Here is a 14,058-nt window from a genome sequence, read left to right on the forward strand (position 1 = left end):
ACACTGCACATTTCATTTAAAACAAACACAAACAGAAAACCCAACAAGTAGACCTAGGCCTCCCCGGGAGTCCAGACTCTGGAGAAGGCTGTATGTCAGAGCTACGCGGCCTCAGCATGGACACGAGGCCTGGAAGCCGGGCGGCCTGGAGCGGACCCTGAAACCCGACAGGCGTCAGGGCGTGGAGCGTGGAAGCGGCCGCGGCGCCTCAAGCCTCCTGGCTGGGCCTGTCGGGAGGAAGGGCAACAGGACCTGCACAGAGGGCGGGGCTGGCCCTGCACCCGAGAGGTGCGCGTGCAGAGCACACGGGTGTGCCCCCGCCTTCCACAGGCTGCCCGGGCCTTTCTCGAAAGCAGGTGAGACTTTTTTTTTCCCTGGGATGAGTTTTAAATGCGGAAAGATCCAGTCACGCGTCCCACGATCTTGGGACCGAGCTGCCCGGGGCAGGACTCCCTTGTGAGGTGAGCTGGGCACGTGGGCGTCAGTGCTTCTTTCTGTCTCCCAGTGACTGTGCTCAGGCTGGTGAAGATCCCCCAGCTCTGTGGGCTCCTAACTGGCGTGGCCGCCCTGGCCCCCGGCCGTGAAGCGGGAGGACAGCCGTGAACCTGGCGGGCTCGGGGCAGCTCAGGGCGGCCGAGCTCTCTCGCTGGACAGTGGCGCTCTCTCTGCATTCGCTCAGCAACCAGAGGGTCCTGGTCTGGGGTGCGGCGCGGCTGGACGGCAGTGCGAGGTGGGGACCCCGTCACCTGCACGTGCTGACCTGCTCTCACCCCCGCTGGCGTTGCCGCAGACTTCACGTGTGGTGGACGGGACGGCGCCCACACAGCCAGTCCCGCTCTGTCCCGTAGAGGGGACGCCATGGAGCGCGCCCGTGGTCACTGCCTCATCCCCACCTTCTCAGACTCACTTAAACCTTCCAGACAACCTTGCCCCACACCCTCACTTCACAGGGGAGACGCCAGAGCTCCGGGAAGGGGCCTTGTTTGCCCGGGGTCACCTGGCTGGCCTGGCTGCCGACCCCACTCCGTCCCTCACGGGCCTCCCCTGGGAATTCACGGCTCCCAGGCAGCCGACGAGCGCCACCCTCGTCCTGAGGTCCTGAGCCTGGGCTTCAGGAGATGGGCTGACTTGGGAAGGTCGTCTCCAGCACTGTGCCTGTGTGGCGAGGGAGCGGAGAGGGCACCACACGACTTCTGTGCTGTGAAGCATGTACACGTTTTCATGGCCATTTTAAGAATTAAGTATGCATTTAGGGTCTCTCAGGCTGCCTTTACGGTTCGAGGTGAATGGTCTGCAAACCCTGAGTGTGGCATTTCCTCCCGTTACAGGTGAAATCTAGGCATTCGCCTCTGCCCTGTCTTGTGCCCCTCCCCAGTGCTGGCAGGTCCTCCAGCCACGTGGGGCAACCAGACCCGACTGCTGGTGACAGTTCACGGTAACCCTTCCCACCAGCGCATGGCCGAGCCCCAGCTGGCCGTCCAGCAAGCCCGTGGCAGGCAGCCTGTCATTGCTGTCACTGTGCAGGCAGTGCCCTCCCGTGTGCTGTGTCCTTGATGATGCGTTAAAGGAAACACATGGTTAGAGCCACGCTGCATCATCCCCAAGCCCTGCAGTTCTGTCCTCACGGGTAGACGTGCAGTTCCAGCTGGAAACTTGTGTCATCCACTCCCCGGCGAGGCTGCGACCCTTCCACGCTCCCACCTTGGCGGGCGATCGGCAGCTGCCTGGAGGCAGGCTGTATGCCCGGGTCAGCACGACAGTGGGAGGGACGATACTTGTGACAGGATTTCAGAGTTCTGTAATGATTTTCATCTCCAGAATAGCCTGACCACCTTGGCCCCCACCGAGTGTGAGAAGGGAGGAGACCCAGAGGCTGCGCTGTGGCCCGGTTCTGGTCCCATGGAATAAGAAGGGGCCATCCTGGGTTTCTTGGTGCCCACTCTCGCCTGGAGACCAGTTCATCTGTTCTCGCAGCTCTCACTGCCGTCTGCATGCTGACGACCTGCACCTTCAGGCTCCAGCCCTGGGCCCCCTGAACGCTGCACGTGCTCACACAGCCCCCTCCCAAACTCCTCCGTGTGTGTACAGCTCTGGACACCTCCATGGGGGTATCCAGCAGGCACCTGGAACACACATGTCCAAGTTGGCACACTAGTCTCCCAGCAAATCCCGCCTCCGGCAGCTGCTGGGGCAATTTCGGTGTTCTCATGCCTGCTCTCCCCCCCCCCCATCACGTTCCTCTGGCCAATCCTGTTGGTTCTGCTGACACCCAGGACCTGATCACTCTCATCCCTGCATAGCTCCTGACCTGGGCTGTGGCCACATCTCCAGCCTGGTTGCCGTCAAGACCTCCCTCTGGCCTCCCTGCTCCTGCGTCCCCACCGTGGTGTGTGGATCTGTCAGAGGCCATCACCACTGTGCTGAAAACTCATCTCTGGAACAGAACTCACAGTCCTGCCAGGTCCTTGAAGCCCCAGTGGGACTGGGTTCCTGCTGCTGCGCTTCAGGTTCCAGACCGTCCCCCGCCATGCCCCCTGGCCTCCTGGTGTCTCCAGTGCACTGGACTGTGCTCCTGAGGTCTGCCTGCTATCAGGAAGCAGCGGAGGGCAGAGACCTGGTTTGGTCACTGTGTGCAGCGCCCAGAGCAGCGGCCTGACAGCTGGGGTTTCTGTGCGCATCCCAAGGAGCCAGGGAGACCTTCGCTGCTGAGGCTTCTGAGGCTTAGACAAGACTCCTGGATGACTGGTTCCGTGAAACAGATGACACACGCCACAGAGCACTGATGCCCAGCCATCCACCCACAAGAGAGGCCCCAGCAGGTGTGTAGCACCATACACCTGGAGGCTGGGGGCCGGGGCTCTGCTGCTGCTAGAACGGAAGCCACAGCAACACCCCCTGAAATACAGGCGGCTCCTAAAATGAAGGTTACAAACCTACCGGTTACGCAGAACAGCAGGCTCCAAGGTCACAGAGGAACTGGGATTCGGAAAAACATTAACATGTCTTTAGCGAGACGAGGTCATAAATAATTTTTCTTTTTCCCACTTCCTCAGTTTTCAGCTTATATTAATTTTATTTCTAAAAAGTCATTGGAACAAGTTTCCTTGCCTTAGGGTGCGCTGCCCACTTAGGGAAGAGGAAGCCTGTGCCACAGCGGGTGGCCGTGCACGCCGTGTATCTCGTACCACAGGCTGAACGTGTGTAGCAGCCCTGGCCCCGCGGCTCAGGTGGTTGGAGCGTTGTCCCGGACACAGGGAGCTGGTTCAATCCCCCGTCTGAGCGCACATGGGAGGCAACCAATCAGTGTTTCTCTATCACATCGATATTTCTCTCTCTCTGTCCCTTCCTCTCTCTCTAAAATCAATAGAAACATATCCTCAGGTGAGGATTGAAAAAAAAAGTGTGTAATAAAGTCTGATCAGTCTTTGGCTACAGAAAAATTAAGCAAAGGACAGGAGCCCAGCGGGTGAGCAGCTGCCATTCACACGTCTGTGCTGGGCACTCAGGCGAGGAGGGGGGTGTCAGGGGCTCCTGGTCACAGGTCCCTGAGCATGAAAGGTAAGAGCAGCTGTTCTCTGTGGCCCTGAGACTGACAATTAGCCAAAAAAAGCCACCCATTTGAATCCTAGATTGTGAAAGTACAACAATGGGGGTGGGAAAGGTGACGTTCACCTGTGTGGCGAGCCCTCCTCCATAGGCAGGCTCACCCAAGGCATAAGCCAGCTTGAAAGAGAAACAGCAATGCCATGGAGAACAGCCTCCTAGCAGCTCTAAGCCCCGATACATATGCTGATCATAAGCCGGGCTTCTGAGTCACTAAAGGTGGTGGCCCAGGACCTCCCTGTGCTGACCCCTGGTAGCTGAATTTGGTTTCTGTACAAGTTTGAAAGTCGTGAAGCTGAGCCTTTGAAAACGACCTGAGACATCCTGCAAATGTGTACTGGCGTTTCCATGTACCATGCGGCGCTCTGCTCTGAAACTGCTACACAGGGTGTGCGTGTCCTGTTTAGTTTCACACTCTCTACAAAGGGCATTAAGTAAACAAGGAGGGCGTATGTACGTCACTGTAAAAGGATTAGCCGACTTATCAGTGATTCAACAACATAACGGATACACTAAAGACCAGATGCTAAAAAATAACCATGAACTTTTCAGCTGTGGAAATAACATTCCTGAATGGTTCCTAAAATGTGGTAAACTATGCAAAGAGCAACATGAATAAAGTCTAAGGTTCTACGGGGGACTGTCCATATTGATGTTTGCTTGATACGTGTGGCTACTGAATTTGAATAAAGTGAAATATAATTGGAAATTCAGCTCCTCAGCCACAGGGGCCTCATTCGGGAGCTCAGGAGCCACGCGGGGCTCTAGGCTCTACAGTGGGTGGTGCAGGTGAGAGCGTGGCCACCCTCCCGGGGAGTTAGTTCAGCTGGGACAGCCGGCATGGCAGACATTCCTGTCACAAAGCCTGGTTACACTTTCATGGTCATGATTATAAAGTCCTTACACTGAATGTGTGTTCTTAAGAAAGTCAGGGATGAGCAGACCTCTGTCTCCTGACACTATCACAAGATTCTTGAACTCTCTAAAGGCCATCAGGATGTCCCCACCCCCTAATCCTGGACTGAGGAAGCAGAAAGCCCCCGGGGGACCTGGAGGCTAGAAGGTGACAATGGAACAGAATTCACAAGGGCAAGACCAAGGCCTCCTTCTGTGAATGAGCAACAAAGCAGCACAGACCGGATGCAACTTCCGAGGCCATTTGGAATAAAGGTGCGTAGACGGGGGAACAAGGATAGGTCAGACTGCGCCCCACAAGCCTTCCTGCCCCTGGCCCTCTCCTGCCCACAAACAGCCCTCTCCTCCCTCCAGAGTTTCCCAACCAAGGAAGAAACCTGAAGAGAATGCTTCTCACTCCTGAAACTGCCAGGGAAAAATGCCCTTCAAAATCCTTGGCAATAATTTCCCAAAGGGAACCTCTACTTTATTTCCAATTTCATTCACTTTGCTCCAGGGAACTGTAAATTAGTGAAGTGTTTACTGGAAGGACACCTCCCATTTACAAGTAAAGGCCAGTGTAAGGAGTGCTCACTGGCCAGACGCTTCCACCCCGAAGCTGCCGTCCTCCACCCAGCACCCAGCAGAAGGGAGGTCGGTCCCAGAGTCAACCAGAGGAACCAAGGTGGAGGCGAGATGAGACAGACTCCCAATAATCAGGAAAGGCCAAATTTAACCAGACGCACTGCACGAACACGACTCTCCTTGGAGACACTGCACGGGAAGCGTGTGCGTGTCTGACTTCATTCTGCGACAAGCAGCGCTAAGTAAAACGGAGGGCGTGTGTGTCACCAGAAGGACCAACCTACTTCCTCCTTCAAGCCCTGCTGACGCTGTCACAGAGCCCAGCTGTTCAGGAAGAGCTGTGGGGCTCCCGTGTGCTGGCGTGGTTAACACCACTCACTGTCTCCTGTGGGTTTGGTCTCAGGATGAGTCCATTTCACAGACAAGGAAACTGAGTTAAACTGGGGGCCGTGCTCTGTATTTACTGTCAGTCTATTCATAAGAAAGCTGTCTTGATTACTAAGTGAATATGGCACACTCCTGCCTTCCTTTGATTACCCAAGTCTGATTTGTACTCTGAATTTTACCGTAACCTGCACCAAAACCTGGAGATGGGTGGGAGGGCATTGCAAACGGAAAGCAAGAGCCCCTAAACTACATTTCAGGGTTGCTAGAGGACCCCGAGTGTGTCTGTGGAGCACAGAGCCCTTATAGCGTGAATCGAACCCTCAGGTGGCTCGCTGTTGGTCTGTTTGGTTGGTCTGCGTGTGAAAGCAGTTCAGTAAAGCTGGGATGCTCACTAACTATGGGGGGGGGGAGGAAGGTTCTCAGCGGGATCTGGTTACAACTGCAAACAGCCCAGGGATACCTGTTGCTGGGCAGCTCCAGTCTTCACTCCCCACCTGGAGTCCTGCAGTGGGGCCAAGGGAGGGGCACACAGGAGCGGACCACGAAGTGTCGGGGCTCCAGAAAGAGGGAAACGGGCTTTTCCTGTTGACCCTCCCTCAGCAAGACACCCCATGAGCCAACCCTGAGGAGTGCAGCTGTGCTGTGTTTATTGCTTGCACGTCCACTCGCACACGCATGTGCACACGCAGCTGGACTCATCCCCAAGCATTATTATTTTGGAAGTTTCACTCTATTTTGCCTAACTCTATTTCCTAGATCGAACTTCTATTTCAAATCGGCGGTGCTTAGATGATAAAATAGAAGTTGATCTGCAACAAGCTGTCTTGCTTCAGAGATGCTTTCAGAAAGTGCCGTCAGGCACACTTTACTCCCCTTTCACAGGTGTCGTTCCAGACGCTGAGCTCCAACGGAGGAGACTGCGCTTATCACACTGTGGGGAGAGCCTGCAAGTTCAGCCAGCACTGGACCGATGCCCAGTCCACCTCCCGGGAGGGTCTCTGCCTGAGACCTAAGGCTGAGCGCTCAGGGATAGAAGAGTGTGTGTGTGTGTGTGTGTGTGTGTGTGTGTGGCTGGAGCCACAGCTACGCATGAACCTTTACTCTCCGAGATGGAGCAGCACACCTGAAGTGGTATTAACTTTGAGGAGACAGCATGACGTGTGGAGAAGTAGTTGCTGCCACGTCTGTGGGTCTTGCCTGAGCCTCAGTTCCCACATCTGTGAAATGGGTCTGGGTCTCCCAGCTGGTCTCCCAGAAGCACCTTGCGAGTGGGACCTATATCAGGACCAGCAGTGCCATGTGGATCTGGGGGAGGCTCTCATGCACTTGCTAACTCTCTGCAGACTGAGGCCCAGGTCATGTGCATGCGTGTGAGGTACACCCGGGGAGCACACAGCTGGCAACCACTTCTCACCCACAGACACACTCACGCCCGCAAACGGTCCCACACAGACCTAGGCGAACATCCCCAGGTTCCTGCGCCAGTGGCACACAAAATGACTTTTCTAGCTGAAACATGGGGCCTGGGGGGACTCTCTGAAGTGGAGCAAGTACTACGTGCCACCACCCTCCTGAATGTGGAGGACAGCCCGACAACCACCTCTGTCCTGGAGGAGCTACCTGCACACAGAGGTCAATGTGTCCTCCGATAGGGACACGTCTGTTTGACACCGGACTCAAGTTGGGGCAGCAGTAATTCAGAGTTCTGTGGATTTACTATCGTCAGCTGGGAAATGAGATGAAAGGACGAGAATTGTGTCTGAGGGCAGGTGCACAGTGACAGCGGGGACTCCTGCACTGGAAATAACAGAAGCGTAGATGGTAAAACCTATTAGGCCTGTGCAAATAATCTTCCCGTGGCTGCACTGCTGAGAAATGAGTCCTGACAAATTCCAGGAACAAGTAGCCTTTAGAGAAAAGTAGTATCTTGGCCTAAGCTCAAAATTCTAATTCTTTATTTTAAAATAGATGTAACCAAGTTTTTAAAAAAGGTCTATGCAGTTAAAATTCCTCCATGTCTAAACTAAAAACACTTACGATAGATGCCCAGAAAGCATGGGGCACAGGAGAACTTTCTAAAGGACCTCAGACAGCCCAAGCAGTCCCCCACCCCATCCCATCCCACCCTCGATGATTAAATCAAAGCTCACACATTAGGAGGTGACGGCCAGCCAGCAAACTAGACTTGTTCTTGCCAGGGGCTACACTGATGATGGGACGCAGGGTCCTGCACACTCAGACATGAACAATGCGGGAGGATCTGTACTTGGTCAGGCGAAGTGTACGTGTGGAGCCCCCTTCAGAGCTGACTGCCTCTGTGAAGTCAGTTTTGACTTGGCTCAAACTGGTCCTAAGGTGGCTGAGATACCCCATCTTGCCCACGTCTGCAAGTGGTTATACATCTGGAAGTGGGAGGAAGAACACCTGGGGGGGGGGGGGGTGCAGTTTCTTTAAAAAAGGCTGACAGTGATGTCATGTGGCCTGCAAGTTCTTTCATGTCACGACTTTCAGGTGATCTGAGCAGGTGAAATTTTAAAAGAAGAATCTTCCCTCTGGAACCAGAGGTCACATTAAGCAGTATTTTCACCAGGGGGAAAAAAATCCCTTTTCTTTGAACAATTTCATCTTTCCTTGGCCAGGGTCTCAGTGAGCCGCAGCCAGAGCTGCACAGTGTGGAGGCAGTGTGCAGCACACCAAGTGTGGAGGGGACAGGCCTGCGCGTCCGGGGGGCTTCCTGACCTGGGAGGTGCTCCCCTGCCTTCTGGGAGGGTCACTGCACCTCCCCGGAACCACTGAACTGGGCTTTCTCCATCAGACAGACTAGGAGCTGGCAAGCAGCAGCTCCAGAGTCTGAATGTCCTCAGGTATACACATCAAATTCTAATATGCACTCGGCTCACATGTCATACATCATTATGTGAAATTACCGACTTCTTTTTCAGAATATCCTCAATGTGCGGCTCTGGGCAAGAACCAAGCTAGGTGCCACCTCGGGGTGTTTAAGAGGTTTGAGGACCTGAGACCCAAAGTTTATCTGGCAAAATCTGCTGTCAGTCGAAGATCAAGAGTGTCCTGTTAGTGGCCAACTAGTTTAAAGTCAGTGTTAGACATGACAAGAGGAACATTTCCAGAAAATTTCACTTCTTAGCAGGTGTGTACGGAGAAGTACTTCTGAGGAGACTGGGGCCCACTCTCTGCTACGTCTCCATGAAGAGTGGCGGCAGCCACAGCGCACAGCAACAGTGCCCTTCACTCTCCTCACCAGGGAGGAGGCTGCCGCTGCGGGGATGGACCGAAGCTTTAAGAGGAAGCTACAGGTAAGAGCCCACGCAAGACTCACTCCAGGGAAAGCTGCAGAATCTTCAAGGGACGAATCCAGGAGCCTGTGACTCAGATAGGGGTAACGGATGGGGGGGGTGTCACCAACTAAGGTGAAAGGAAAATATAACCTATGATTCCCCGGTTTGAAAAGATATCAAGTAAAAACTGCTCATTTAAGTAGTATACTTTTATTGGACATGTTTAGGTGAAATCTCTACTGGAAGGAGATCCAGTAATGAACACAAACACTTCAGAAGATTGGTCACATATAGATTTCCAAGAAAGGGTCGATGGAAAAGAGATTTTCTTGCTACAAAGACAAGTTAGAAATGAGTGTGGTTTTAGATCAGCCAGAATTAGGAAAAGGCACCATCCCCTGGAAGGTAAGGCCCCTCCAGGAAGAGGCAGATGGGGGAAGGTGCTGATGGCGGGGACCACACCACCTTCCAAGATGAAGCAGGCGGAGAGGACAGGTCTGCTCAGGACTCCAGATCCACAGAAACATCTAAGCCCAAAATCAAGGATGCAAGCCAGACCCGTAGAAAACTACTCTGGTGTCAGTCTGGAGACACTAACAGCTAGATGTGATAGTAGATGCAAGTTAAGCGACAGCCATTTTCCTGGTTACAGCTGGCCTGTGGGAACAGGAGGCAGGCCAGGCGTTTGCAAAGGATCCTTGTCATAAAGCCAGAGGAAAGCTGCCATGCTCTGATGTGCTGGCCAAGGTCCAAGGGCAGTGACCATGCTTTGGCCGTGAGGAAAGTAGTTTCAAGCCATGAAAAGAGAGCCCACAGCCAAGTGGGCTGAGTTGTTCTTGCTAATTCTGTCCACCTGAGGCTCTAAGAGCTACCTGTCCACGAGGCACGGCGTGGTGTTAAGTAAGAGGGTGCCCTCGGGCATTTACACGTATGAAGACTCGAACAGTCTGGCACCGGAGGGCTAGCTCAGGAGATCACTGAACATGAGCAGGTAGTCTATGGCACCAGGGCCCTGGGCAGGGAGCCTGTAAGAGACGACAGGTGTGAAACAGAGCCCCACCTTCTGACAGCCGGGTCTGCGCAAGGGCACGGGGCTCGGGTCCCTGGGGAAGGAATCAGAGGGTCTGCACACAGCACTTTCTCTACATCAGTAACAAAGCCACTTCCAAACAAGGAAGCCCAGCAATGCACCACGACAACATTTACAACAGCTACTGGGCCCGTGGTTCTCATGCTGTGGAACCATCGTGTTCCTTCCATTCCCCCAAATGTCCACTCCAACCAGCACACTGAAGGCTTGGTGCACTTCCTACAACCTGCACTGACATCACCCACAGCCTGCCTGGGAACGAACATGGTTCACCACATGCATTTAAGGAGCAACGCCTTAGTCTGGAGGTATAAATGCAGGCGACCAGGCTTGTGCTTAAAATAAAGAAAAATTATGGACATTGAGGAGACTGAGATCCAAGTTAGAAGGATGCATGTGTGTGAAGGCCTGGCTGCATGGATCCGTGAGCTGTGAGCTCTCATGTCCTCGAGTGTCGGTAACCAGGACCACTGGGCACCCGAGGAAGTGGCTGTTATCCTGGTAGCTTTCTGTCAGTGCTAATGAAACAGCCATGTGTTCAACTGTCATATTAACTACTGACTCTCATCAGCAGTAAAACATCAATTTTTGACTTCTGAAGTTACGATCTTTTCTTAAAAGTCTGAGCAACTCTCTGAAATCTCCTTCCACGCACATGCACACTGCAGAGGTTATACTATGCTTCAGAAAATTCAAGGCAGAAAGGATATGACACAAAAGAACTCGAGATAAATGAGGGGAGCAGCAGAATGGATTGTTCGGAAAAACGACTCCAACCCCGAGGACCCACCCATGCACCACTGTGGGCAGGGGGTCTGGAAGGCACCTTTCTTTTCCAACGACACACCCTTCCTGCTGCCACTGAGGGGGTAGGTTTTAAAGAAGAATGGCTTTTGTTAAGTCTTACTTGAGTTCCTGAGAGCTGGTGGCCAGCATGCTCCGGATGCTCTTGTCAGCCAGTGGGCAGCCCGACAGACTGTAAGACAGGCCAGAGAGTCGTGAGTAGCCCTCCAACCAGCTGACACTCCAAACAAACACAACACACAATTGAAATTAAATTCAATGCAGAAAAGCGATGGGGCAAGTGCTGTATGCTGCATTTTTATCATGAACTCTGCACATGATGACATGTCAATTTAAGAAAACAGGTCTGTTAAACCACTTTTAAAAAGATAAAAATATTTGCGCTCTTTGGTTTAAATGTTTGTAAAGAATTTTCCCAATTTAGGTAATTTATTTTCAAGTAAAGCGCATTACACCACACACCAGTCAGTACGCTTTGCAGGCCAACATAGAGCACTTCCGGGCCACACGGGCCGACGTGGTCACTCTGACAGCATTGTTGAGGTAAGCTGAAAACAATAAATTGAAAGACAGAATCCACCATGAGGAAAATGAAGTCACACCTTCTATGTGAGGCGTAATTACCAGTCACATGACCACTCCCATCACACCTGGGTGTTGGACATCTGCCACCAAACAAAAACAAAAACAGCCAAAATAGTAAGTATGTTTAAAAAAAACTTATAAAAAGTTTCATTGTTTCCAGTTTAGCTGCAATGTCTGCAAGGGGTTAGCGCCCTGGAGAAGCTGCGGGATGCGCGGTTGGATGAAGATGGCGTCTCCGCGGCACAGAGCGCCGGACACACCGAGGCCGCGTGGCGTGGCGCTCTGCTGACCTGGCAGCTTGAGACACTTATGCTGCGAATGTCGCATGCTCAAACGGCAAGGCATATGCAGGTCGGTTTTTAAAAGTAAGCCAAAGAGAGGGAATGCTAACAGGAATAGTGCACCTCACGTCATGCTTACGTTATTAGGTCCTTTTTGCTCTCCTTGCACTGGGGGTACTTGGGCTTGGGGCTCGGGATGGTCACCTCCCCCGGGTACCTTCTTTCTTCCAGAGCTTCCTGGAAGGGATCCAAGTCTTCCGGCTGCAGGCGAAACACAGCTTCAGGGCCACAGAGACGATAATTCCATACACAGACCAAAGGCCCGTCCCCAGCTGGGGTGGCTGCCTCTCATTTCTCAAGTCTCCCAACTTTACCTTTAAAATCGCGATACCTCTTTGTCCTGATGGGGCCCTTCTGAAAATGCAAACTGAAATTTGCTCAAAGTATCTCTCTCCTGGGCTGGCCCTTAGTATCTCAACTGCTCTAAACTCCTAGAATCATGGGAGCTCCACAGGCCGCTTCATCCCAATGCTGCCTGCACAGCTTCGGCGCCGTGCTAACGATCTCAGAGTGCATGCAGTTTTAGCGATCAGCACTGGCTACACTACCTGGGCCCCCCAGCCCCAAGGAAGGGGCACCAACTCCGAGCTGCAGATTTCAACCTTTCCTTTGCAGCTTCTTTATAGGACACGGGCCCAGCTGCAGTGAGCAGGGAACACCAACAGATGGCAGTGTCGAGCAAACGTGGCTCCTGAGCACAGGGCCGTTTTCACTCCTGGACAGTCTGCATGACCCAAAAACTCCTGTCCACTTACGAGGGCTTAATATTCACTAAGATAAACTCGGAGATCAACCACCACGCCTTACGTGGTCCTCACGGTTTAACACGCAAGCAGAGAAAAGCACTCTGGACTTCAGCTCCCATGGTCTGTCCTGCCAGTTTTCAGACAAGAGTCCAGACAATGGGCTTTGGGGATGGAAAGGCCTCAGAAACAACGCCTACCGACAGCGAGGCTCCCGTTCCCCACCACCCCGTTTCTATGAGATGCTATTGCTCTGATGGTGGTCTCCCCACTGTGCTCAAGAAGAACTTTCCTTTCTCAGTGGACAGAGAAGATGTCACAATTTTCGGGATTGAACACTGGAGGAAAAAGCCCAATAACAAACACGTTTCTTCCCTTAGCCCAGAGGGCATCACAGCTATCTGAATAATCTGAATTTGAAAACAGGTTCTTGACATAGGCGTTTTGGTAATAGTGCAATGTTGGCAAATATAAAGACTGAAGTGACTGCGCTGCAGGACTCATTCAGGCTGCAGTACATGCCGAGCACCTCAGGGTCCGTAGAGAACAGGCACTGCCTTTAGCTTCAAAGAGCTACAAGCACGCAGGTGCCGTTACAGACTGGAGACTCTCAGTCTGATTCTCTGCGGCAGGGAAGTCCTGCGTGACGGCAACATCACGAGGAAAACGAGCTGCTGAGCTGCTGACATGTTTTTTAGAGAAACTGTTGCAAGAAAACACACTGCTTAGAACACAAAACTCGTTTAAAAGAGTCAATGGTGCCCGGCTGGTGTGGCTCAGACGCTGAGCATCAACCTAGGATCCAGGAGATTGAGGTTCGATTCCCGGTGGGGGCACATGGTTGGGGCTCGATCCCCAGTGGGGGGCATGCTGGAGGCAGCCAATCAATGACTCTCTCATCATCGATGTTTCTCTCCCTCTCTCTCCTTTCCTCTCTCTGAAATCAATAAAAACATTAAAATTAAAAAAAAAAAAAAAATTAAATGGTTTGTTTCACCAAATCAATGCTGGTCACAAATCCTTCCTGTGTCAACAAAAAGTGTATTCTGAAGTCTCACTAGCTAGAGGTCCTGTCTACAGAGGCCGGTGTCCCCCGAGGGAGCCGGCTGTGGGCTCCAGAGGACCGAGTGGGCTCACGGAACAGGACGCACAGAGATCCCTTTGGGGTCGTCCCCGTCTACCCTTCGGGCCTTCATTTTGGTGTAGTCTACGGGCAAGTCCCAGCAGTCCCCTTCGCCCAGCTGGAAACACCGGCTGTTCATCACGGCCTGCTGCTGGGGGGACATGGGCTCCAGCGGGGTCAGGGCCGGGCAGCAGCCCTCCCTCGGCCTCTGCTTGTTCATGCTCAGGTCCAGCGTGCCATTCTCGTCCACCTCCATGTCAGGGTTCTGTTGGCAGAAAGGCAAGTAAGCACGCGGTTCTGGCCCCAGACACAGCCCACCCCCAGCCCCACAGAGCGCTTGTGAGAAACCTCTCTCCCAGTCCCATTTACATAGCCCCAGGCTCCACAGGGACATGCGCGCCTGCACTCTCTGTCGGCTGATCTATCGTCCGTCTGTCCATCCATCATCTATCCATGTATCTACCTATCAACTGCGCCATCTGTTCACCTATCTACCACTTACCTGCCTACCCTTGTCCTTCCTCTAATGGTCACATCTAATATCGATCTACACCTCCCTCCCTGAGTCCGCCTCTGCTTCTGGAAATGGCCTGAAGAACACCAA

General features: G+C 53.0%; 1 protein-coding gene across 6 annotated transcripts in view; it reads right to left on the reverse strand.

Moving 5' to 3' along the window:
* MYT1L (myelin transcription factor 1 like) overlaps positions 1–14,058 on the reverse strand; it is a 92,986-nt gene that overhangs the window by 29,132 nt on the left and 49,796 nt on the right. For 5 of the 6 annotated variants that reach the window (XM_087823308.1, XM_087823307.1, XM_016199208.2 and 2 more), the window contains 3 exons: positions 13,483–13,719; positions 11,668–11,789; positions 10,766–10,834 (listed from right to left, as the gene is read on the reverse strand). In XM_087823308.1, the coding sequence (XP_087679434.1) occupies positions 10,766–10,834; positions 11,668–11,789; positions 13,483–13,719 (428 nt within the window). Of the gene's footprint in view, positions 1–10,765; positions 10,835–11,264; positions 11,328–11,667; positions 11,790–13,482; positions 13,720–14,058 lie in introns of all 6 variants that reach the window. The other variant, XM_087823305.1, reaches the window with a different exon arrangement.

This window comes from Miniopterus natalensis, chromosome 13 (assembly GCF_054644295.1).
Source record: "Miniopterus natalensis isolate mMinNat1 chromosome 13, mMinNat1.hap1, whole genome shotgun sequence".
Lineage (NCBI taxonomy): Eukaryota > Metazoa > Chordata > Mammalia > Chiroptera > Miniopteridae > Miniopterus > Miniopterus natalensis.